Below are 27,761 nucleotides of genomic sequence, written 5' to 3'. Positions count from 1 at the left end.
TTCTCTCTTTCTTTACTCTCTCTCTTTAACCCCAACTGGTCCAGGCAGACGGCCATCCTCCAGGAGTCTGGGTCTGCTCCAGGTTTCTGCCTGTTAAAGGGAAGTTTTTCCTCACCACTGTCATCAGTCACAAGTGTTTGCTCCTGGAGGATTCTGTTTGGTTTCTGTAAATTGGCTTCGAGTCTGGTTTTGACCAACTCTATATATAAAGTATCATGAGATAACTTTTTGTTGTGATCTGGCGCTATATAAATAAAATTTGATTGATTGAGTGTTTTGATTGGTTTTCCCCTGTAAGTCGCTTTGGAAAAAAGCATCTGCCAAATGCATAAAATAAAAAATAAATAAAATAAATAAATATTATCTTCTTCATTTTGCTTTTTTTTTTTTAGTGAAAATCAGTTATTTCCTGTATTTAATTCACTGATCATGTATATGTTCATAAAAGATCAGATTAAAGTTAAGGATTATTATATCAGAAACACAGAAAACTGAAGAAAAAGTGACTTTTTCAGTAAAAATATCAATAACTGAACATAAACCTAGTGTGTCCATCCACTGTCACTGATCCAACTCCATGGGTTTTACTGGTGAATCAATGTTGTAGAAAATGACAGTGTTTCCACGGTAACTACGGAGCCTCTAAACGTCCAAATGGGTCATATCTGATGACCATGAAAAGATGACAAACTGCATTTTACACCAATTATTTATACTTATTAATAGGTTTAGTTATTAAGAAGTTATTAAACATTTCACATCAGTATGATTTTGGTTGATCCTGGATGTTTGGGTGTTTTTATGGGTTAAATAGAAATGCAGATATATAAGTGATAATGAAGCAAATCTAAGTGTGCTCATCTTGATCCTGACAGTCGACTGTGTTACTGCCACTAAGTCTGGCTGATCTGAAACAAGCCTCATATCTTAGTGACAGTGTGAGAATCTATACTGGGGTATTTGGAAATAGCTTATGTCTTATAGTCTTAGGAATGCCTGATTGGATGCAGCAAAAAATATTGCTTATTCAGTAACTTATTCCTCCACCACACGTGTTAGATGTAGAGTGTGTTCAGGCTAAATGTACATTCAGCACTTTCCCTCTTTCTTTCTTTCTCACCCACTCCACACAATGAGATAAGGAGGGGGTGGAAGAAAACAGTAAGAGGATCCTAAAAACCCTTTGCAGTTACCTTTTGTTTTGTGGTAGGTGAACTCGTGGTTAGTGAGACGAAACCATCTCTTCTTGAAGTTCTTCATTCCAAAGCGGTTCCTCCCTTGTGCTCTCTTTATCATAAATCTGACAAGAAATTAGAGAAAAACAGCTGAAAACGTTGGCGAATGAGCTGCACATTAACAATATATCGACACAGTTAAACTTATATCCCAAAATGCATCTTCTATACAGTGTGTATCCATCATTCTAAATTAGTTCACTACTTCAATGTGCAACAATCTGAAACAAATACTTAACATAATAACCACCGATGCATTCCAGTTGTTACAGAGATTCCAGTGCAGTCAGTCGTCTACATTTCCATACGCATGCTTAAAGGCTCTTATAATCATTGCGGCTGCTGTACATATATGAAACATCTGTACAGCGCTCATAGATTTTACAGTCTATGAGTCACAAAAGACACCAATTTTTTTTTTTTTTTTTTTTTTTTGCATATTTTATCCCGTCACCACCAACTTATGTACAAATCACAAGTATTTGCTGGCTCATAGCACAACATTTTGCAGAGATTTGCTTCCTTTGCATGCTCCCACTTGTTTTGAATTATAGCTTATGAAACTCAGAGATTCCATCAGAGTGAATAAATTTGCTTTCTGTTTATTTCTACATAAAAAGGAACAGTATTTGGTCATGTGGTAATGCAGATGCAGAGCTTTAAACACCTTTTTCAGTGAAACCAGAGACTTACTTTGTGCCCAGAAGCCTTTTTTTTTTTCAATGCAATACTTTCAAGGTATCTGTGTGTTGTGGGTTTAATTATACAGAGACTCTTGAGAATGATGCCTCTACACAGCTAACTGTTAAATCTGAAAATGGTAATAATATTCCTTTTAGGGATTTCCTTCAAATATTTTATCAAATAAAAAAAAGAAAAAAAACACTCAAGTTTGAAATCTCTGCAAGTGGATTTTTCATGCTGTATGAGGTAAATCAATCTAAAAAAAAAGTAATGATATGCTTTCAGAAGTGGTTGAATGGACACTTGATGACAAAGGGGTAAAATATGTAAAACAGTCAGTATGGTCCTTTAAAGGGTAGTAAACACCAGGACGTTTTTTTGTTAAAGCAGAGGATACATGGGAAACAATGGGTTATAAACATCAAACTTACTTCTCTCCCACATGGAGATTTTTGACCGTTTTGGCAGGACTGAGCTAAGAACGTGCTGGTTTTGTTTGTCTGAAAAGTCTAATGTAAATGAAAGTAATGTGATCACAGTGTTTACGTAGGATGCATAGGGTCATGAGATCCCAGAAATGTTTGTACCATAATCAACCCCTGCTGTCACCATCACACCAAGCATGTGTGGCATGGCAAGAGACTATCAGCACTAGCAACGCCCTCTAAGTAGCAGGCTTTAATGTTAACACTTTACTTTATACCACTGCAGTCACTTCAGTCTTACTATGTGAATGCAGAAGGACAATCGTCTATCATACGTTATTGGATTTACTGCAATTAGTCATACTAGCAGGGCAGATATAAAGTAAAGTGAAGCAGCGTCTACTGTAGCACATAATGTTGGTGGGAGAGAAAATGATTTGCTCCGGTGGGGGGGGTTACAGTGCACACACAGGGGGGAGGGGGCTCACAAGGGCAAAGCCTTTATACAGAGAAGCTCTTACCTGCCCTTCGTGCCTTTTGACCCCTTCCCATCAACCCTCTTTATTGTGAGTTTTACACTCCTACGCCCGGTAGCAGAAACAAAAGAGGGTGGGGATGTAGATGAGCGAGACACTGGCACCGCTACCGTCAACTGGAAAGTCTGCTTCCCCTTTACAGCCTCATTAGAAATATCATCAAAACAACAGCCCGTGTGTTGTTGGGATTGGCTCGGTACATAGCCTGAGGCGTATCTCTACTTGTTCACTTTGGAAACAGACCACGAGGGTCAAACATTTAAAGGTAAAATCCAGTTTAGTTGCCAACAAAGCTCCAAAGCCAAAAGCAGGAGCCAACTTTAGTCGTAAAAGACTTTATAAAAGACTGTTTAGCGGTGTTAAGGAGCTTGACAAGATGATAACAGACACAGTGTACAGCAAAACATAAAGTCAAAAATAGCTGTTCATTTTCACAAATAAAGTTAAATAATTGTCTTAGCTTACCCCTCTTTCAGCATGATTGGTGTTTCAATGCTCTTCTGATCCCACTTGCCAGAGGTGGAGATCAGGTCCAGGAACTAAACCATAAAACAGATTAAACTTATTTTATCTCCACCTTAACTAATCAATAAAAATGAACTGATAAAAAGGCATTCGGACTCACATTCTTCACAGCGTCTGCATATTTCTGCTCGTTGAAGTAGTCATAAAATGCAGCCATGTAGGACTCTTTGAAATTGGCCTTGAGAGGAAACACAGTACAGAGCAGCAGAATAAGAAGGATGTCCAGTATTCATTCAGTTAAAGATACTTTAAAAATGTGTTTGAGCGTAGAAACTCACAGATTTAGACTTGGCGAGACTACCCAGGGTCTGGATCGTCTTGGAGATCAGGGTTAAGGTTCGTGAGGTGGCGGGATCCTAGAGGGGAGATGAAGAAGTTTGATATACTCAGTGCCAATGAAAACACAACACTTGAATGTGTTTTATTGTTCCTGAGCTGCATCAGTATGTTTAAGTTTCACATGTATAAGATAATCCCAGACAATTTCTTAACAACCTGAGACAGGTTGAGCTATTGTCACGCTTGAATGAACTTGTCTACATTCATAAGACTTGTTTTTCTCATTGCTCAGCAATGAACTGCTCAAGTTAAGGAATTGTGGTCAGTTAAGGAGTGGTCATGTTCTGTGTATAAAGGCAAGCTGAAAAGCATGAAAATCATTTGCAATAACTCAGCAATGCCTAGACTGACACGTGACCACAGATGCCATGCTATGGGGCTCCTGGAGGCCGGGATCTCTGCTCGGCAGGTGGCGCGCCATTTTGGATGCAATGTGTCCACCATAGTCAGGATGCAACAGAGGCATGAAGAAACTGGCTCAACTGCAGACAGACTTCGCCCTGGACGAGCACGTGTGACCACGCCACAGCAGGATTGCTACATTGAGCTGCAGCACCTCCAGGACCGCTTTGTGACTTTTGGTTTTGGGGGTCCTGGAGTTTCTTTCTTTATCCTTATTTTTTTGTCAACAAATTTAGATGTGATTTTTTATTTTTACTGTATAGAAATGGCCTATGATTAATTCCAAAGAGCTTATGGAATAAAAATCCTCATCGATTTAAAAAAAAAATATAAGAATCTTCAAGTGTTGCGTTTTCATTGGCACTGAGTATAAAATAAAATAAAAAACAAAAAACACTCTATTGTACTGATACAATAATAAAAAGCACTTCACACTCAACACTGAAAAGTTTTTCATTATTTTAACTCATTTTAATCAGTTTTAATAATTTCTTCATATGTCTAGACTAAATAATGAAAGTTTAAGATGTAAAAGCTTAAAGTACTTAATAGAACTTAAGCTGGTGATTCATCGATTGGCTCAGTGACTGAAAAATAACAGTTTAAAGCAACATTTAAAGGTATAAATGTCCGATATTTTATACTTTTAGCTTCATTTTGCTATTTTTCTGGGAGAAAAAAGCTCATATTTTTCAGCTTTAAAAAAAAAATAGTATTAAGTTTGATTGTCATGTTTTACATCCAGATGATTAAATGATCATGAGAAAATAATCTATAACTTCATTTGTAATTACAAGATTATTATTACTGGCAGCCTGAGGATCATGTTGGTTTGACATGTGACAGAACTGAACTCACTGGATGGTGTGGTCGTAAGTGGAAGAGGTTTGGGGAGAGGATGGCTGGAGCGAAGAAACGCAAGAAGATAAAACTGCTCACTGCTGTGTATCGGACATCTTGGTCCACTGAAATGCAGAAAAGATGAGTTATTTACACACACTACACTTTCTTTAAGGTATCTAACATATTATAAATGCATAAGTTCTATCAGTTTGTACTCTGACTGCAATGCTTAAAAATGAACAAAAGGAGGCAGCACAGTATCTGAGACCATACTGACTGACGCTCTACACCCTCAAGTGAGCAGGAGGCTTAAGTAGTTTCAGGTTTGACACAAATAGCAGAACACAAAAAAACCTTTAAGTGATTCAGAGCGAATAAAGACAAGTGTCCTTGGACCTCCAGCACATCCTGTTCTTCATTGTCTATTTCCTGTTACTTCTTAACTGCTTGTTCTCTCTCTTGCATCCTTTGTTAGTTGAACCGGAGGTGAGTTACCTTGGAAACGAGTGGCAGCAGATTCTCTCAGGGAAAAGAAGATATCACACATGACGGTGGGACAGCGAACGCCAGAGGTGGTGATAACGTTGAAGATACGGTCTACATAGTGACGAAGGTTTTCCTAAAGACAAAACACTGATCAGATTTGGATAAAAAACCAAGACAAAACAAGAACAGCAAGTAAACAAATTCATTTTCTTACCCTGTTTGTGTCCAAATTCTCTGACTCTTTGAGCTTGACCGGGTCGATTTCACAGGATTTGTGTTCTGTGCAGATCTGCAGTGATTTGTACAGAAGTACAGAAATCAGCATTTGTAACTCATTTCTAAAATGTCATTTAAGGTGCCACGGAGAAAGAAACTGATGTGAATTCCATTAAACAGAAAAAAGAGAGACAGATAATGTGAATAAAGTAAAAAGACATGGGAATAAGAAGATGCCATACCTCATCTATGATTGGTTTAAGTGTGACTTGCAGATAGTGCATTCCTGCTAGCTTCATGGTCTCATCAATGCACTTGGAAGTCAGTGAATTTCCCCGGAAAATGGTATTAGGATCCCTACGCAGGGAGACATCGTGTGTACAAATCAAAAATGCAAAGTAAGAGCTACTGTGGCATGGAAAAACAAATGAACAAGATCTCCAAGAGGGTTTTGCTGTGTAAACTCACCACAAATGCAAATATTTCCAGAACTAAAACAAAATTCAAAACAGTTTCATGTTTACAAATTTAACTTTAAAAACTAATAAATTCTACTACTGATTACAGTAAAAACTACATCTCAAAAATGCACCTATAAATGATTTATTTTCTGCATTTCAGCTGCAGGAGCTACCAGGCCTTCATTTGAAGGAGGCTTGTATTAGAGGCATCCATGTTAAAAGTACTACAGTGCACTTTTCTACAAATGCACCCTTTCCTTGGCCCACTAGTGTTTCAGTGGAGAGGAAACAGTAATTATTTAACAGACCTTTTTTGTGGGAACATCTTCCTGTTATGCTTGTAAATCTCTAAGACACACAACTGCAGTGACTGAGATCAGACGATAACACTTCAGGTTACTGATGAACAAACTGATTATATTGTTCGACATATTGAGTTAAAGTCGTAGAGGTGAACACTGTGCTTAACTGCCAGCACATTAAATAACAGGTACCAGGGGCTTATCTCTTATTGTTTGACGTGTCAGGTAATTGAGAACTGTGTCGATCTCAACACATGCAGTTACTAGACTGGGCTACGTGACCCCAGGTTTTTAATTGAGGAAACACAGTATTTAATCTGAAGGATAATTATAAACTTTGAGTTGACTTATATTGGTTAAATTTATAAATACTGTTGCCTATTAATGAACTAAAACAATATAACTAAAAAAAAAGATAAAGTTAATTCTTAAAAGTAAAAACTGCTCTCAAACATGCATCTGTATAATAAGAACATTTCATAGCTGAACCTTTAAGTTGCAAACATCTAACCAGACTGTGATAAGAATCATCTGCTGAGCAGTCGTATATGGTTTTGTGGAGAAATGCAACAAGACACTCACTGTGTGCGATTGACTTCAGCATGAGCGATGGCACTGATAAAAGGCACAATCTTGCCATAGTGAAGAAAGAGTCGCACTAGAGGAATGGCTGCTTCTTGCTTCTCTCGACAAACTTCCCCCAGAACATGAGCTGTGGACGCTGACACAGGCTGCACAGAGAAGAAGACAAGTAAACATGCAACATTCAGACAATACGGTATAAAGCACTGAAACAAAAATGTAGCCATGTCTGTATGTCTGTGAGGCAGAGGAGCAGACCCATACTTCTACGTTGGCAGAGTGTAGGAGGAGGTCTCTGAGGGGGGTGTAATGCTCCGAGGGGAAGACGTGGTCCTCAGTGTAAACGATGTTCAGACGCAGAGAGCCGAGCTCTTCCACCTTCACTGACTTCCCTCCATTCTCTCTGGGCTGGAGGAAGTACCTGAAGAAGAAGATTATACATTGTTTTTAGGATTTTCTGGCCTAAAAACATCAGGACAACAAGAAAAGTAAGATTAATGCTCTCTGTGCTACAACTTGTTTTCCTATAATTCTTCAATTTACAGAAGAAACATGTAATCGTATATATCATCATATATGTAACGTAATCATACAGTCGCTGAAAAAATTATTAGACCCCCAAAAGTCATCAAAAACAATGGTTATGCAATCAAGTACTAACTCCTGTGTGTATCATGTGACTAAAACAGACAGAAAAGAAAACATGGAATGCCATAAAAGCACTGTTTTTGTCAGTACAATGCCATAGATATAGATGTAAGAACTGAAGTGATTTTGGTTATTATCAAGTAAATATGGAAAATGGATAGATATCAGCTCTGAAATTAAACTCTTATGAGCTATTTTTGTTGTTATCATTATATTTGTCTAAACAAATGTACCTTTAGTTGTACCAGGCATTAAAATGAACAAGAAATAGTACAGTACATATACAGTATACATATATCATATGTATATAAAAACACACTATTCATTTAGGAGCAAATTGAAACCTGCAGCATGTCATGTCTTTACTATGAGTCTGTTTATCAAATTGTAACAGAAGATGCATTTTGATGACATGATGAGGTAGCATGGGATCATGGGAGTTGTTGATGTGTTTGGTGACTTGCATTAGCTACTTGTTGCTCGTCACAGTCAACTAGATTCATTCTGAAATACACTGATACATTAACCTCAGTGTTACTACTGATTACTGTTGCTAAATTGCTTTAAATCTCATTGTGGCTGAAATGCTGCTGCGTTAGTGTCTTTGCTTGTACGGTATTACAGCATCTGATGTTTAATGTGGTGTTCATTATGTTTTAATGGGGCTGATACCATTGGCAGGTGAACAAATTAAATAAGTCATCACAGTGAATCAAATTAGGAATTGCTCTGACTTTTGCTGAAAATACAAGTTACAAATATGTAACATATTAGACCTAATCAATAGAGTTTCATTTTCATTTCACGTTGTTATAGTTACACATCCTCAAAATGGGAATGAAAAATGAAACCAAATCAATCCCAACAGCACTGACAGAGTGTTTCTATACTGACTAAATAAAAAAATAAAACAGACAAGATGGAAAAATTGCAACACCACAGATTTCTGGAGATCAGGGGGATTAGAAACACCCCCCACCGTCCTTATCAGTGGGGACTGTATGGAATGGGTCTCATCCTTCAAGTTTCTGGGAACCTACATCTCAGACAACACACTGCAGAAGACGACCCAACAGCATCTCTTTTCATGACAATGATGAAAAAATCAGGCCTTTCTCAGCATGTCCTGTTCTCCTACTACCACTGCACCACATTCTAACAAACTGCATCTGTGCGTGGTTCCACAGCTGCACTGCAGGCGCCTGGAGAACACTACAGCGGGTGGAATCAAGAGCTCAGAGAACCATCGGGGTGCAGCCGTCTAAACCAGACATTTACCGCATTCACTGCCCCTGGAAAATGAGGACTATTTACAAAGAGCCCACACACCCATTCCACGGACACTGTGAACTGGTGAACACTACAGAGGGACAGTTTGGTCCTCAGTGAAATTCACACCTTAACCTCCTAAGACCCAGGAAATGTCAACAAAGTACAAGCTTTTTCTGTTTTTTATCAAATAAGTGCCTATTTTGGAAACATCATGATGCAACAGTTTTTTCAGATGCAGTTTTTAAAAGTTTTATGGAATGTCCTTTGTGGTGGACAGTTTTCTATTCTTTCTTTTTTTGTATAAAGTTGTGAAACTCTTGTCCACAAATGTGGACAGAAAACCCACAGCTGGGTCTTATAAGGTTAAATAGTCATAAAATCACAAACTAAGCCACTTACACATCTGCTGTCATTTGTACAGGTCTGTTTACATATTTTGCAAAAATATTTCGCACATTTCCTGAAGACCTTGAAGCTTTATAAACAGATAGATAGGTGTACTTTATTGATCTCAAATTCGGAAATTACAGTGCAGCAGCAGCAGCAGCAGCAGCATGAAAGTAAAAAAAATAGAACACAAAAGCTAACACTCTATACATAAAAAATTAAGATGTGTAAATACAGACGAAAAAAACTACTGTAAGGTGCACAATAAACTGTGATGTTCAGTATAAAAATATTATATAATGTAAGTATATGTTGTATCTTACTTTTCAAAACATTTTTGTAATTTATGCCAAGTATTGTTCTACTTATTTCAACTTTTTAACTAGAGTTGCATCCAAATTTCAATGTGCTTCACTGTATAATGACATTAAAGGGGTCATATTTTGCTAAACCCACTTTTATTAGTCTTTGGTACATTTATTTGTGTATTTGGACCCTAATAGTTCAAAAAGTTTGAATTTGAACCCTCCAGGTGTTGCAAAGCTATCTTTATATTCATATAGGCAAGAATCGAGTGGATTTCTACAACCCGTTTCAATTCCTGCTTAATTATTACCTCCGCCAAGGAGGTTATGTTTTTGCCAGGGTTTGTTTGTTTGTTTGTCTGTCTGTTTGTTTGTTTGTTTGTCTGTCCGTTAGTGTGCAACATAACTCAAAAAGTTATGGACAGATTTGGATGAAATTATCAGGGTTTGTTGGAAATGGGATGAGGAAGAAATGATTAAATTTTGGTGGTGATCGGGGGTGGGGGGGCCCACGGGGGGGGCCACTGATCAGCCTTGGCGGAGGTCTGCGCTCTCCGAGTGCTTCTAGTTTGTTATGTTTTATAACTAGTTACATCACAACATTTGCACATGTAAGGTCAAGGCTTCTGCTGAACATTTCTCCGAGTACGACATAATTGTTTATCAGCAGCAGCGGTTGTAGTCCATACTGAAAATATGTCCAAATTTCGAGCCGATTACCTAAAATGTTCAGTTGTTGGTTGTATTAACGAACACAAGTGGCTTAACGGGACAGAAAACTTGAGGGGGTGGGGCGTGAAGTGGCTCATTTGCATTTAAAGGGCCAGCGCTCAAAACGTCCTTTCTGGTGTCATTACTCAGAAATAGGGTTGAAGATGGACCTGTGGAGTTGAATTAATGAAGAATTTAGACCCAAGTATGGCATTTACAGTTTTTGTAGACCACAGGGAAATGTTTTAAAATGCATAAATCCATTTTAAAAAAGCAAATTATCACTCCTTTAAATTCAGTTTGATATGATGTGTGATTTTTTTTCCTCTCACCATGCGTCATGGACCCCCGCCTGGCCCAGGACCCTGAGAGGAACCCGAACACCTCCCAGGAACTCGTCTCCAAACTTCAGGTTGCTGGCGTTCCACAGATCCACCCTGGACACAAACCACATGGCAAAAGCTCAAACATGGGCGCCACCAAGTTCTGCACTTCCACTGACGTATTGTTCTGAACCACAGACACCCTGCTCACCTCAGCGCCAGTTTGTCAACATCCTCTTCCTCAACATCAAACTGACGCTTCGTGTGGCTCAAAGGCCGTGTCACCTAGAAATAAAAACAAAAGTTAAAATTTACTGTTGTAAACTTATTTTAATTTGGATCATAATGTTGACAATTGTTGACATCGTGCAAATCAAACTAAAAATGTTTCATGGTGCACAGACTCTGGGAGCAATAAGAAAGTAATAATCGAGACAATAAATAAAAGAACTGCCACATGACAGAACCATGATAGATAGCGTGTCGGCACGGACCTCTGTGGGGTCTTCAGAGTGCCGTTTATGTGGTAGGGGGAATAAATGAGATGGTCTTGTTGAATAGAAATCAATGGGCCAGATTGTTTGGTGGTTTTGTCTGAATCAATCATACTCTTGTCCTGCTGTCTTCGGCAGCGGCAGCAGCGAGGCCAGAGGGAGGAGCGACGCAAAAAATGTCAGAACATTGAAGCTGCAGAGCGAGGGTTAACAAGGACACTGCGAAAGGAAGTGTATGAGTGTGTGCAAATACCCAGATACAAAGTAAGGAATAATGAGTGAAAAAGGGCTTTAAAAAAAGACAACTTGGGAAAAAATACTAATATTGAAAAGCAAAGTTCGTATACATTATTCAAGGTCAAATTCAAGCCCTTTTCAAGCATTTTTAAGGGTCATTTTCAAATTTTTCCAGCCCAGTCCCTTTTATCGCTGGGGCAAAATACATATCTACAGGAATACATATACTCATAGTGATTTTTTTTCACTTTTTATCACAACGATGTATATTGTATTATGCTGATTTAATTTCTTTGAGCACTTTTAAGGCCAGAGTTCTTGACTCTATAAATTGCACTTGTTTTTCTTAATCTGCCTGTAAATGTTATTTTTACAAACTGTTTATTGTCAAATGTGTCTGTTCTACGTGTTTTAACTGTGTGATCTTGTAACTGTGTGTCGTATTTGCTGCTGCCTATCTTGGCCAGGACTCCTTTGTAAAAGAGGTTCTTTAATCTCAAAAGGGATTTTTTCCTGGTTAGATAAAGGTTAAATGAAAAAATAAATGAACAAGTGGTGCCATGCACAACAAACCCCGCCCCCTGCATTTATTTCACCCATTATAAGTGAATGGGAAGATTAAAAAAAAAAAAAAATCAAAAAATTTGAACTTTGACCTACTGTTCCTAAAATGTAATGACATCTATTCTGGGTCACTGGCAAGCGTTAACAAACAAACAAACAAACCAAACAAAAAACAATACTCCTTGCGTCCCCTTCGGGGGACAGGGTAATAAACATCTAAAATTATGTTTCAAAATAGCAAAAAGGTTAGAAATTAAAGGAGAACACAAAGTTTTATCCAAAAAAAGTGAAGCTACTTGGCGTTCTTCAGACACACTCGCACCGAGCCAAAGATTAAGATAAAAATGTACCTGGAGTCGACCTGACAACACCCACTAATTTAGTTTTTTGACATAAAGTTTCATTTTTCAAAATGTATCACCTCTCTGTATGTAACTTTGGCTTAAATTAACATTAAAAATGAATAAAACAAATCACATCACAGAGTTATAAATGCTTTCAAGCACTTAAATTGAAATTCAAGCACTTTTCAGACCTTGAAAACACAACACTGAAATTCAAGCATTTTCAAGGATTTCAAGCACCCATATGAACCCTATAAAAGGTTTTATGCAATGTATTGCAACTGTTTATGTAGTTTATTTCGAGGAGTAACGATACACATACATAAACAATTTGGATTGAATTCGGCTTGACGTCCAGTTTGTTTTCTTTAATGCGACCCAACACACAGAGGTGTTTCCATTAACGCTGCCTGATTAACTCTACACCCAGGCTGGTCCTGCAGAGAATGATGACGTAACCACAGAAAGTCATTCTTCATGAACATAAAATAATGCAAGTGCAACTTTTATACCCACAGTAGGGAGCATAGATATATATATTACGTCACAGATACTTATCTGTTGTGTTGTATAAAATGCTGTTTTATATTTGTATGATGGAATGTTTGCACATGCAAAGATAATGATGAGAGCCTACAAAGAAGGTTCAGATGGTATTTTTATATGATAACTTGGGCCAAAAGGGTAAATAAGTAACAACAGAAACAATAAATAAACATTAAATAACATTTGTGGCAGCTAATACCACAACAATTGGTGCATCATTAATCTAAATATTGTGTGAATATTAAAGAATATTCACTTTAATGTCCACAGTTTTGGACTGAGTTATATGGGTTACACACACATGCACGCACGCACACACACACACACACACACACACACACACACACACACACACATTGGTCTACACTGTTTGTTTGTCCAAATTCTTTGGGTGCAGTGCATTCATTACCTATTATTGATGTAACTGAAAAACAATATTTGTAAGCATTAAAACAACAAACAAGCTGTGGATAATTGTTACCTCAAAGTAGAAAACCTCCTCATACTGTGGGTTATTGGTTTTCCTCTTCACTTTTGTCTTTTTGGCCTCTGACCTAAAGGTAGAATATCATAGGTTTATTTTAAAGGGAAACACTTCATAAATAACGTATGACAAACAAGTAGATTTATATCCATTTCTTCACCTTGAGGGTCCTAATAAGGACACAGCAGCGTAGGGATCACATTGGCCGTTGACAATTGGAAGACCTTGGCACTCCAACACTCTGTTGACAAAAACACACGAACCAGACATTAATGAATAAGCAAATAATAGCCTGCTGTACACGCCTACCTCCTACGCACACCTGTAGCATGACCACTAACCACTAAAGCTATTCTAATTTGTCTCAGTGCACTGCTTTTCCTATCGTTCATCAGGGTTTTTCCCACATAGAGTTCAAAGGTGGCCACCTCCAGCTATTGACAAAACTCTGAATTACTTTACCTGTGCAATACAGAAGCTTTTGGATGTTGTTAAAGGGGAATAACAGGATGATAAGTACATCTATCATTTCAATATTTGCAATTATTCTCTGATCACATTTTTTTTGAAGGAACAGCAAAAACTGGTGACGCTAACACTGTTTTAACATGATAACTCTCACTTTCTGCAACTATAATCATTAAAAGTATTACAATAAGCTGCTTGTAAAAAACTTGAACCAGTTGAAGATATGGCACATCTCATTTTGAGCCTAAATGTTAAGCAGTAGTAAAAGGAAACTGGAGAAGAGACAGTCTGAGTCTCTTTGAACAAAAGCTATTCAGAAGGGCTTTCATCGTGCTACACTAGGGCATCATTACCATGATAAGTAAGAACCTGATTTAACTCGGCTTCTAGGCTTCAACAGCAATGGGAGTTTATTCTCAAAGGATCCTTAAAGCTAGATAATACAACTTACAATAACAGGTTTTTAGAAGTGCCTCTCATCAACCCTTAAGAACATTAATCACCCACAAATACGCTACCCATCTGTGGCACTCACTTAACATACTGTTTTCAAGCAGCAATATGCATTTTTTGCTCTTATAGCTTTAACCCTTTCATGCATGAATTATGAGAACCTTAGTCAAAATTTTTTTTATTCCTTCTTGGGCATGAAAAAACCAATGCAATCGTTTTTGGGTTTTTTTTCATTGAGTTACGAAAATGTCTGTGCATTAAATTTTTGAAGTAAAGAAACATGTGTTTAAAGCCCAATATGAAAACAATAAAATAAAAAAACATTTTTAATGCTGCTAATCTGATGTTTTCTCACATTTTGACATATTCTAATGCTAGTTATTACTCACTTCATGGAGATAATATGAAAAAATAAATAATAATTGTCTAACAGTTAACAACTGATTTACATATGTGACTGCAGATCAGGTTTATCAAGAACAGCAAAGTTACAGTAATGGTCTGAATGTCAGTGTATTACGGGATGGTGCATAAGCGTCCACTGTGTTGGCTGATATGGAACTAAAACAACAAAACCCATAAATATACAACAGCTAAAATAACTGTCCACTGGAGTGACCACTATGCATGAAAGGGTTAAGCAGCAAGTGTGAAAATATCTATTAAAAACAATCAATTGCAAAGAAATAGTGACAGTATTGAAACAAGAGCGATATAGGAAGCAACTCGCCTTCCTCGCGGACATAAAACATCTGGTCCATTCATAGCTCACTCCTACACACACACACTCCTTGGTACTAAACTTTTCTCAGCATGTGAATGTGGCCCCTGTGCTGTCCACTGTATTCATACGACGGGCACAAAAACACACATAGAAGGAGATGATGGGCTTCACTTCCTTCAAGCTGCTGCACCTTCTGTGTAATCTAGCAACTACTTAAAACAAAAGGTCACATGGACTCCAGGGAAGAGACAGACTGTGTGGTTTGTTTATGAGGTCTGAGTATTTATTATGTTATGTGGATGGTAGTCTGTTTCCACCATCACAAAAAATGCTGGTTTCCGTGATTAAATGTGAAGGTTAAGAGCTGCTGGGGGTTAGGGTTTGGCATGTTGTGCTTGGGATAGATCTCCAGGAAAATAATGAGTCAATATAATGTCCCCTGAACCCAAAAGTCAGTTTAAGAGCTAATTTCCATGACATACAGTTGTTTTATAAATATTCATAGTAGGACACAAATCATAACTTGACATATTTTGCCTGCGATATATATCTAAACAGACTCTAATAAATCCCTGTTAACAGAACCAAATAAATTCACTAGTCCAGTAACATTAATGCTACTAATGACCCATGATGCAATGCACTGTAAAATACTGTATTTACTTTGGTCACTTTCCTCATGCCATCAGCTTAAAAAAAAAAAAAAAAAAAAAAAACACAACAGTTTACACATCATTTTCATAATGTAGTCAATTTCTACATTCCTTGTAAAACATGTCAAGTGTATTTGTAATATTCTGCAGCTCTAACTGATAACATAAAACCATCTCTTAAAATAATTCATTGTAGTAGTATATATTTTACACATTATATGCCACCATAGAGCATTGCTAAGGTCTGTTCCTGATACAACTACAACAGTTTGACAGAATGTCTTCATATTTATGTCTGCCAAGGGGGTTAAGTTTTTGCCGGCGCTGGTTTGTCTGTCTGTCTGTCTGTCTGTCTGTCTGTCTGTCCGTGTGCAAGATAACTCAAAAAGTTATGGACGGATTTGGATGAAAATTTCAGGAAATGTTGATACTGGCACAAGGAACAAATGATTACATTTTGGTGGTGATGGGGGGAGGGGGGGGGGGGGGCACTGATCTGCCTTGGTGGAGGTCTGCACTCTCCAGGTGCTTTTCCAGTTGGCAAAAGCCTTCATTTGGATATAAGAATGAAGAGAAACAAACAAAGGTCAAAGGTCCTTTGAGATTTGATCATAAATGGTAGAAAATGAGATGACACAAGGATAAGGAATGCATATGATCAACTGATGGTTCTTGTTTTAAATGTCTGACTTCCTTTTTTGCATAATTTTTAGCATTTATATATACCTCAATCAAGACTATATGTAGAAAGAAACAAACAAACAACCAAAGAGGGAAAGAAAGAAAGAAACAAGCAAGCAAGCAAACTAAGAAATAAAGAAAAAACAAGCAAAGAAAGAAAGAAACAAACAAACAAACAAATAACCAAGTAAACAAGAAAGACAGAAAGAAAGAAAGAATATATCTGTATTTTCAGTATGCATTTGTCTCATTGCCTTATACATCATGCATACAGGTTTATGGTTTAATTTGTGTACATGTTTTTAATTTACAAATCAGGGCCTAAAGCACATTCACATACCTTACACCTCCCAACCCACCCCCTACTTACCTACAGTACAGTACAACACAGTACAACACAGCACAGTACATTGCATTACAGTATGGTGTAATATAGCACAGTATGTATCTTCTTATCAGACATGGAGCTGCCTTCAGCTGTTCTGCTTCCATATGACATCATACTCTAAGGGGATTAACATCCAAACAGGAAAGGACACCCAGCAGGACAAATCACTTCCTGTGTGTCATGGTGATGCACCACGAGTCACACCACATGATGAATTAAACAGCAAATCACCGAGTTGCACACAACTGAACAGACACACATGCAACAGTTTGTACCATCCTACCACACACACACACACACACACACACACACACACACACGCACACACACACACACACACGCACACACACACACACACACACACACACACACACAGGTTCCTAATAAGGAATAAGGAGTGGGTTGGGTTAAGCATCACTAATGCCACTGCACTTCCTGTCCAATAAGCTTGTTTATATAACCCCTGCTTGGCCTACTATAGTTCCCTCTCTCTCCACTGCTGCTGTGAGCTCTGACATGCCAGACAGGGATGGTGAAGTAGACTTATTTGTTGTAGTCAACATTACTCATATTAGGTTAATGTAATTCTTCTCTGCGCCCACATATCCTGTCAAAATCCATTTCACTCAAATAGAAGGGAAATAAATTACATCATACCCCCGGATGTGATTACGAGTCTCTGTCACTGACGGGTACATTGTTCTAAGTAGGTGAAATGGAAAAAATAAGCTGATTAATTTTTGAATGAAATCAAAAAAGGTACCAGAGTATTGTGTTGAGACTCAGTGATATTTGTCTGATGTCATTCATGAGTTTACACAAGAAACTACATGTCAGCGCTTTTCAACCTCCATGTTTTTCTGAATAACTTACACACCTTTTGGGAAGACATGTGAAGCATTATTTACAAAAATCCACTTTCAGATATCTAGAGAATCTAATTACAAGAGAAAATAGATTCTGCCAGAATAAGAAATCTATTTTGGCTCTGACACTAGATGTTATCTGTCAGACTGCTCTGAAACATTTAGTAACATACTTGTGAAAAGTTAGCCTAAATAAAGTTATTATGATACATGAGGAAGTATGAGGTATTTAAAGATAGTTGGGTGGTTTTGTTCATTTACTTTGCTTTTCTTAATGGAATATTTATATATGACTGTTTTTTAGATTTAACTTCAGTCAAATTCTTGTGCCTTTTCTAATAAAGGATGTTGATGTAATCCTTGCATGTCATAAAGTGTAAAGATTTGATTTCATTGATTTGATTTCATTGATTATCTACTAGATGGATGTATCTCTTGTTGATTCTCATACACGTGTCTTTCTAGAGATATTTGACTAGATGACCTCCTGCTCTTTACTCTAAGCTCCTTACCCACAATGTGCTCTGGGAACGGAGCCACCCTGGCTCAACAGCAGACTCTACAGCTGCATGTCACAGAAGAAAAGTTGGAAAGCAAACAAACACACACACATACGCACAATAATCCATCTGTAAGCATATCATTCTCCCTTACTAAACACTGGTGCTCACATGTCACATGCGTGTACAATCATGTTTTACAGAGACATGAGGTCATGAGGACATCCAGGACATAAGATGATGAGATGACATTTCCAAATGCCTTGAGAGCAAATTTATGATTTCATGACTTCCACAGCCACGACATTCTAATTCACAAGATTTCACTAAACAAAAGACGTAACCTTTCAGCATTTTGCTGCCGGTGAAAAGCTGTTGCTGGGCAACAAGTCGTTCACCTTGGAGGTGGAATAAAGTGTGGGATACTGGTACAACATTCAGATACTGAGGTTTGATCGCAAACATAACTTACAACAGCTGCAGAAGACATCATTTAATCCGTATATGCCCATGTGGTGTCATGTATGTCAACCCCTGCATTGATTTGTATCTGTTTTAAACTGTTTCATTATTTCAAGCAGCAGCAGCTGACAGAGTGTGTGTAAGTCTCCTTTATGTTTCCATCCTGTGAGGAGATCTATTTATTATTACTTTTTGATTATATGAATAAATATGATTTGTAAGATGTGAATTTTTTCGTGTTTCTATTGTAAAGTGTAATAAAACTTGTGACAAAAGGGTCTAAAAGTGTTAAATCTTTGCCTTACTTTTCAGGACACTGCGTCTTCTAGTTACCGCCTTGTGTGTGTGTGTGTGTGTGTGTGTGTGTGTGTGTGTGTGTGTGTGTGTGTGTGTGTGTGTGTGTGTGCGTGTGTGTGTGTGTGTGGTGTGTGTGTGGGTGTGTGTAGCCTCACCGTGTGGCTAGTTTATGGTTGATGACTCCGCTGTCTGTGATGACTTCACTCAGACGCAGTTCCAGGTGCACTTTTCCCTGCAGAATACACACACACACAGTTTAAACACTATTTATGTACTCAGTTATTCTAGCCGTATTATGAATAATTGCATAACGTACATATACATTATGCGCTGCAGCTAAAATAGGCTTTAAAACTAATGCACACTGAAGCTGCAAAGATGCAACGACAATACATAATTCCTGTTTGTTTGATTAATTAATACAAAACAAAAACACAGAAATGTGGAAATGTGGCATTCCCCCACCAACAGACAGCCTGTATGAAAATAGCTGAGAGCCTGAATGTCATGCTTAAGTTATTTTCCCTTTTAAGTGATTGGACTAATGACATAATGACAGTGTAGTGGTGCAGCTGTCTAGAAAAGCTCCATTAATTAACAGCATCAGTATGCAAACTCACAGGCGTTGATCTTTCTGTCTGATTCATACAGAAGGAACAAACACACGCACATACACATGTGCACACAGGCCAAACAATGTGTCCTCTATTGAAAAGAGAAGAGAGACACTCTATCTTCCTACTTCATTTGATCCATCTCCCTTGCTTTCTCTCTTTTCTCTCATTCTCTCACACATCCTTCCTCTCCCTGGCTCCTCGCATGAATGTGTCTCTGTTTCAGATCCGTGCTCCAGGGCGACACACACCCATCTGTCTGCAGATGTTACTGTTCACTGTTCACTCTGTCTCAGACTCTGTGTGAATGTGTAGTACTATGAGCCTGTGCGTTTGTGTCTGTGCGTGTCTGCGTGTGGGTGAGTGAGTGAGACTGCTGAATACTGAACAGCACAAGATATTGCACAACAGTAGTAAATGAGCGTGTTCTACATAGCATAAAAAAGTAACACTTTCATGATCAATGATCACAAGATTTCACAAAACACAGGTGGACCACTGAGTTAGCGAGAGAAAGAAACATCTATTAACGGAAAAATAAATCTGCAACTAGATTATTAATCAACATAGACACATACATATGCCAATAATTAAATATCATCATGTGGCAGGACGTAAACTGCATTATCCCACATACAACTGTTGTCAATAACAACAACTGCTTTTACTTGCTTGCAATGAATGATTCAGATTTTATTCCATTCTTTGCTCTGACACAAAAAGTAACTAAGTAAAAATCCATCTTTTTTAAAATTTTATCAGTGATTAACACACACAACTGAACAGCTAGTGCTAATTGACCCTTCCTACAAGAACAGTGAACATGCTAAACATTAAACCTGTTTGACATCAGCGTGAGAGCACTGTCACTGTGACTATTTTTGCGTGCGAACATGTTTAACCTAAAGCATAATTTGCAGACGCTAGTCAATACTATTCGCTTGTTTTTATTTAATACAAACAAGTCAAACTCTACCAAAAGTAGCTCCACAGTTCAAGAGAGGCAAAAGAACTGGAGATGGAATAAAAACAGAAGAAAAGATAAAGAGTGGGAGTTGTGTTTTTGTGCTTGTGCGACTGTGTGTTTTCTTTCTCTGTACTGACCTGCACTTCTGAGTCAGCGCTGACAGGTTGTAGCTGGAACCAGGTGTCTTTCCCATGATATTTCTGCAGGTCTTCTTTCTTCACTGCAACTTTGCCTACACACACAAAGACAAATGAGCTTGACAACATAACACACTTCTCATGCTAGGTAAAAAGTCTACACTTACATCTGCGAGCTACATAATAAACGCCCTCCTGCAAACGCCTACACATGTTCACATGCCTGCTCCTGCACAGGATAGACACCTTGTGCAGAATGAACTGTCAGTGACCCTGCCGGATCTGCCCAGGAAGTAACGAGTTTCTTGTGTTTACAACCTCCACAAACAGGAGCCGTGATACTGTTTAAGATACACAAATTACTCTGAGAGAGATTTTTCAGTTTGTGGTCAGTGGTCTGTACCACAAACACACACCCATAACAGCTGAAAACATTCATCCCTCCCAAACAAACAGACAAACAAATACCTGCTTATCTTTAAAATGGACAAGTTTCTTCCTTTTGACAAGTTTTTTTTTCTCCACAGATATTTTAATAACTGGTTACAGAGCAGTAATTTTCAGGTTTTAATCCATTTTTAAACATCCCTAATGCTGTGTGCATTGAGGAAAATATGCTATATACATTTAAGTCATCCTTGAATTAAATAAAATTGGCCTGTGATAACTGGACATGCTAGTTTTTATAATAAGACACAGAAGCAGGAAGAGTTGAGTTGAGCACAAACAAAATCACAGCAAGACTGAGCTGAAATGACTCAACATATAAGGCAGTCAGTCGAAATACTAAAATATTTAATGTTTAGATTTACAATTTTATATGCATTATAAATGAAAACAAATATTAAATATTAATACTTGCTTTTTATATCAATTTAAAAGACTTAGGCTGTTGCAGAATTAATAAAATGATCGATTTCATTAACAATTATTTCATGTATTTCTCTTTTTTTAACAGCGCATACCAAATAATCTATAAAACTTTTAATTGTTTAAAGTACCTAATGATGATGAGTGAACCTGGTGTGAATATCTGCAGAATGTATTGAGCCAGTGGCAGTAATGATTAATCAACAACGCCTTGGTTGGGCTTTGACAGGTGAGCCTTTGGCCTAATGATTTACTGCTTCCTCACCGATACTGGAGTCCCTCCTGAACACGTCCCTGTCAAAGATGTAGAAGGAGAGGTGTCTGAAGCTACGTGGGATCTCACAGTAGAAGTCCTCACCATAGAACGGGCTGCATGGAGGAAGGAGACACAAACCGTTAGATTTAACACCAATACAAAAGAAGTTTTAGATGTTCAGATGAGAAAAGGCTTCATGATGAAAAGACGAAGGAGTAAAATCAGGGAATATTTACTTTGACATCAAATAAAGGTTTGGTTAAAGGAGTGATATTTAGCTTTTTTTTTAAAAATGGAATTATGCATTTTAAAACATTTCCCTGTGGTCTACATAAACTGTAAATGCTATACTTGGGTCTGAATTCTTCATTAATTCAACTCCACAGGTTAATCTTCAACCCTATTTCTGAGTAATGACACCATTTTTGAGTGCTGGCCCTTTAAATGCAAATTAGCCACTTCAGGCCCCACCCCCTCCAGGTTGTTTGCTATGCTGCTCTGACCTGTTCAACCAACAACTGAACATTTCAAGTAATCGGCTCAAAGTTTGGACATATTTTCAGGATGGAGTACAACAGCTGGTGCTGATAAACAATTATGTCGTACTCTGAGAAATGTTCGTCTTGACCTTATATGTGCAAATGTTGTGACGTAACTAGTTATAGACATAACAAATTAAGCAGGAATTAAAACAAGGTGTAGAAATCCACTGGATTTTTGCCAGAATTAATATAAAGATAGCTTTGCAGCACCTGGAGGGTTCAAATTCAAACTTTTTGAACTATTAGGGTCCAAATACACAAATGAACGTACCAAAGACTAATAAGAGTGGGTTCAGCAAAATATGACCCCTTCAATGTTTCATTAATCTGAACAAACCCGTCATTTCCACTAAACAAATGAAAGCGCTTCATGTGTGATTAATTATCTTGCACTATGTCATTAAATCCTTTACACAATTGATTTATTGATTGATTGTCTGGTTAATCTGTCACCTATTCCTGTAAAACTATACCAGAGTTTCATGCAAGTAAAAACTGAATTCTCCATTTCATTATTCAGGGATTTTTCTTTATTATTCACTTAATAATAATGGATTGGATTTTATATAGCGCTTTTCTAGACACCAAAGTGCTTTACATTATTGATCCATTATTCATTCGCTCTCACATTCCCCCTCTGGTGGTGGTAAACTACACCTGTAGCCACAGTTGCCCTGGGGCAGAATGACAGAAGCGTGGCTGCCAATTCCCCTCCGACCACCACCAAACAAACACCAAACATTCATAGGCATTCATACACCAGTGTGAGTGGTGAAGTGTCTTGCCCAAGGACACAACGGACTGACTAGGATGGAGCGGGATTCGAACCGCCAACCCTTCGGTAATTGGACGACCTGCTCTACCACCTGAGCCACGGCCGCCCCACTTTGATTACACGCAGCCTAGAGTTCATAAAATTACATTTGGCAGCATTGATGGGCCAATGAGCCTCAGATTTTTCTGCATGCAATGGTTTACTGACTAGGATGGAGCAGGATTCGAACCGCCAATCCTTCAGTTATTGGACGACCCGCTCTACCACCTGAGCCACGGCTGCACTTGTTTATGATCACAACAAAGACAACAAGTATCGACATTTTGCAGTGAATCACATGGAAGTTAAAGCTTGTTTCCTTTAAACAATAGGCCTGATTGTGACCATTAGGTAGATGCTACATGAGTTTCCATACACTGATTTACCTAAACAACATCCATAGAAATCACGGCAATGAGAAACTCATGGGCCGAGCCCCCGAGGCTGCTAATTACAATTACTGACTTCTTCTGTTGCCCGAAGGACGAACAGACACAGTGAGAGAGGACAGATGGATGGAGGCATGGTTGCATGGGGTAGGGACATGCACGCATTTACAAACAATACCACAAATACAGCATCTTTAAATAAACCGTTGCATGCAGAAAAATCTAAGGCTCATTGGCCCGTCAACCCTGCCAAATGTAATTTTATAAACTCTAGGCTGCGTGTAATCAAAGTGGAAAGCGTAAATAAATCATAATCTATTCAGCCATTCATAATCTCTGAGTCATACTGTGATAAAATATACAGTATCTGCCAGGCATCTTTTTCTGATTTGGTTAAATTTCAGTCTCCTTCTGTGTGTAAACAGTGAGGTTTTCTTTTTCTCACAACACTATCTCTGAGGTTTGGTTTGTTAAGTAGGGTATTTCCACTATTAAGAATATACTGCTGTTCACAGTTAAACAGATTAAGGCAATGTAAGAACTTATATCAGTGACATTTTTGAGAACATAAAACATTCTAGGGCAAAAATGGTATTTCAGTCTCTTTGGTTTACTCTGATACACTGTATGTGTTTAAAGAGCAGATCAGGCATTCCATTAAGACATTTATGACTTTCATTTATGGCATAAGTACTATTCAAACTGATTGTTAATATGTCAAATTAAACACAGTCAGGTATTTCAACTATTAAACTACTATTTTAGTATCTATACATGCTATTATAATAAGACATAGCATATAAAATATCACTTTAGACTCAGCTAAAACATTTAAAGTTTCTGTTTTTGGTCATTTTACTGTAATGTTGAAAAAAAGAGTTTATCATCATTATAATTGTTCTGAATGTTGAACCTCGCGATTTCTGAAAAGTTTTGCTGTTTGGAAAGTTTTAACCGTAAAGAATAGTTTAAAACCACAATTAATCATCTGTTTTCTTTAGCTTTCACTCAAGGAGTAGTTGAAAGAAAAAAATGATTTCACATTTATTGTTTAAACTCCCAATATATCAACTGATATAAATATGTTTAATCACAGTAACAGATTTCCTAAAACACAGGTGTCAAACATATGGTCCATGGGATGAATTTGTGAAATGTAAAACATTACACAGAAGATATTAACAATCAACGGTGTGAAAATGATTTTAGTTCAGGGGCCACATACAGACCAACGAGATCTCAAGTGGATTGGATTCGTAAAACGCTATCATATCTGGACAATAATCTAGAAATAATGACAACTCCAAATTTTTCTCTTTGTTTTAGTGCAAAAAAAAGGTAAATTATATGAAAATGTTTACATTTGCAAACTCCTTTCACACAAAATGTGAACAACCGGAACAAATATGAACAACCTGAAATGTCTTAAAAGAAGTATAATTTTAACAATATTCTGGCTGTTACTAAATGTTTTGTGTATTTGTAGTAAGTTGTAAAGTACATGTGTAAATGATAAACTGAGGTAGACTATTGTTGTGACACACCGCCCTCAGTGGTGTTAGTATTTATGTTAGATGTTAGTAGTTTTCGTTCATTTCCTGTTTTTTTTTGGTGAGGGGCTTTGTTTGTCTGTGTGCACTGTGTCTGTCTTGTCTGCGTCCTCCCTGATTCCCTGATTGTCTTCACCTGGGCTCATTACCTCTCCACTCTTTATATACCCTCCTCTCCTCGTGTCTGTTGTCTGTGTGTCTTTCATGCTTGTCTTGAACTGAACTCCCTCGACTGTCTCCTGTGCTGTTTGAAACATTTTTGTAAGTTTTTATTTCTGCAATTTGTAAAGAATTTTCATTGTACTTTGATTCCTCGAATGAGAAGATTTTTGTGTTGGATTTTTGATACCACGTTTGTGAAGACTTTTTTGTTAATATTTTTAATACCTCGTTTGAGAAGATCTTTTTGTTAATTTTTGGATTCCACATTTGTGAAGAACCTTTTGTTAGTTTTTTTTATTCCTCAACCGAGAGGATTTTTGTGTTAACTGTTTTTGTGAAGATTCTTTGTCCCTTGTCATTTGAGTAATAAATCCTCAAACTAAGTGCTCTGTCAGTCTCGTGCATTTGGGTCCGTAATAACTGATAAAATTGCACTTTTCTTAAGACATATCAGATTGTTCATATCATTCACATTTTAAAAAATAAATAAATAAATAAATATAGTGTAAACATTTTCATAATGTAATTGTATTTTTTTTCACTGTTATTATTTTACACTTCAGATCATATTTTGCTGAATGTGGCCCCTGAACTGAAGTGAGTTTGACAACCCTGATCTTAAATATTTCTGCTATAATAATGATACTACAGCAATACTTTGGCTAAAATAAAACCACACAAAACACTAAAACCGGACAGTTGAACCTGGAACAAGAGTGAAACCAGTATGTGTGTGTGTGTGTGTGTGTGTGTGTGTACATTTGAGTTTATGATAAGACTCTTGTGATTACATCTCTGACTAAAATGATGAAAATAACAAAAGTGTTAGAGAATGAAAAAAATACTGCATGGACTCAACCTACCAAAGTGACTTCTCAACTATCTTGGTCCTGAAGACCTCTTCTTGGTCAAGGTTGACAGTGCAGTAACAGTCCCTCATCCTGTTTGGCCCCGGGTACGGAGGGATGTTTTTTGCTTCACCTGCACAATAAAAGCCGGGGGAGGGGAGAAAACACACAAAGGACAGAGTGAGCAGTTATTATTTAGGAGCACTGTTGTGAGCAATAACAGTGTTTATTCAGGCGTGTGGCTCTAAGTGATTATTTATTTAGGAAACACTCCAAGCTAACATTACTTAAGTCCACACACCTGGAAGTGCACACGTTAACACAAATGATCATTACTTCACCAAATCCTAATATTCCATATAATGGGATTAGCTCTGCAAGGGTGTTTACTTTTCATCACACAAATAAATATCACACTTGTAACACTATTGGAAGCACGGCCGATCAATACTCCACTGACAGTCATTTCTGTGTTTCATTAATGTGTGTGCTGTCAGTCAGGTCTATGAATGAAAGAATCTGCGTGGGACATTTCCTGAATCCAGCTGAAGCTCAATCTGTTCATCAAACATGTGTGACAGATAACACTCCCTTTCACAAGAATGTGGTCCAACCACCCACTGAGACACACACTCACAGACTCACAACAAACACACCAACCGCAAAGGTGGTGTTCCAGTCCCCGAGGAATAATATATTTTCCTTTATGAAGCCAAAGATCCATGTTTGTCTGCACACTGTTCCTTATTGTGTTTCCATCCACCCTGGGGACCCACAGGATGGTGTAGTGTAGAGTTACACTCACTGCGTAACACTGGGACGAAGCTGCAGTGTGTGTTGTGTTGTTGTTTCTCATTTTAACCAGTAACCAATGTGAGTCTGTGGCTATGTGAGGCTGTTTGTAAACTGACTTTTTCTTATTTCACAAGATAAATCTGTGTCTAACCTCATTATGACCAGAGATGGCAAAAGCACACACATTCTTTACTCAAGTAGAATTACAGACTCAGCTTCTTCACCGCAGTAAAATTGAAATAACAGAAGCCGTCAAATGCACTCAAAGTACAACATAAACAGTAGCAGTAGCAAGCTAAGTCAACCCCACATCATAGTAACAGAAAGTGAGGACTGTTTAACAATGCTGTGTACAAATAAAGTTAATGTGTGAAGAAAATAATAAATGTCCCTTTGGTTTTCACAATCAGTAATAAAACTTTAAAAATTCAGACATATTTTCCCCTTCTTCCTTTGCCAGGTGTCTTGTCTTATACATCATTTCCATTAGATTATGTTTAATTGTGTGTGATATACATGGATGACCTGCACAGTGACACAAACTGAATGAAAAATCCATTTCCTTTGAGTCCATTAAAACAACAAATGAAAAAGTAAGTGGAGTTTACTAATACCCCCACCTGGTCGGACAACACTTTGCCCCTCCTGCTTACTGATACCCTGCCCACCCAGGGATTAACTTTGAGTTGTAACTTTCAATCTTTTCAAAAACTTTCCAAAAATGTGTAAAAAAAAAAAAAAAAGTGAAATGGGTTGGACAAAAATCTTGGATGGACACATGGGGGTAAAATAAACCTGTTCTCAACTTTTCAACGTAAGAGTAAAAAGTAGTTGAGTAAAGCACAGACACCCATCAACTTTACTTAAGTACAGTCAGTGACAAAGCATTTCCACTTACTTATGGCGGTGTAACACAAACTGTTAACAGGTCGGCCAAACAGTCAACAGTAATTAATGATAAAACAATGTGTTTT

At 37.7% G+C, this 27,761-nt stretch overlaps 1 protein-coding gene across 2 annotated transcripts in view; it reads right to left on the bottom strand.

Annotated features, from left to right (window-relative positions):
- rasa3 (RAS p21 protein activator 3) overlaps positions 1–27,761 on the bottom strand; it is a 48,592-nt gene that overhangs the window by 6,159 nt on the left and 14,672 nt on the right. Inside the window, exons 2-20 of one of the 2 annotated variants that reach the window (XM_030121468.1) lie at positions 26,008–26,125; positions 21,697–21,800; positions 20,562–20,656; positions 18,999–19,075; positions 13,512–13,592; positions 13,349–13,421; positions 10,894–10,967; positions 10,692–10,796; positions 7,301–7,457; positions 7,037–7,185; positions 5,934–6,048; positions 5,690–5,764; positions 5,485–5,608; positions 5,005–5,111; positions 3,684–3,761; positions 3,506–3,583; positions 3,346–3,419; positions 2,866–2,925; positions 1,194–1,300 (exon numbers count right to left, since the gene is read on the bottom strand). In XM_030121468.1, coding sequence (XP_029977328.1) covers positions 1,194–1,300; positions 2,866–2,925; positions 3,346–3,419; positions 3,506–3,583; positions 3,684–3,761; positions 5,005–5,111; positions 5,485–5,608; positions 5,690–5,764; positions 5,934–6,048; positions 7,037–7,185; positions 7,301–7,457; positions 10,692–10,796; positions 10,894–10,967; positions 13,349–13,421; positions 13,512–13,592; positions 18,999–19,075; positions 20,562–20,656; positions 21,697–21,800; positions 26,008–26,125 — 1,851 coding nt within the window. The remainder of the gene's footprint in view (positions 1–1,193; positions 1,301–2,865; positions 2,926–3,345; positions 3,420–3,505; positions 3,584–3,683; positions 3,762–5,004; positions 5,112–5,484; positions 5,609–5,689; positions 5,765–5,933; positions 6,049–7,036; positions 7,186–7,300; positions 7,458–10,691; positions 10,797–10,893; positions 10,968–13,348; positions 13,422–13,511; positions 13,593–18,998; positions 19,076–20,561; positions 20,657–21,696; positions 21,801–26,007; positions 26,126–27,761) is intronic. The other variant, XM_030121475.1, reaches the window with a different exon arrangement.

Source organism: Sphaeramia orbicularis, chromosome 3, assembly GCF_902148855.1.
Source record: "Sphaeramia orbicularis chromosome 3, fSphaOr1.1, whole genome shotgun sequence".
Lineage (NCBI taxonomy): Eukaryota > Metazoa > Chordata > Actinopteri > Kurtiformes > Apogonidae > Sphaeramia > Sphaeramia orbicularis.
This window is presented reverse-complemented; position numbering and strand designations above follow the sequence as displayed.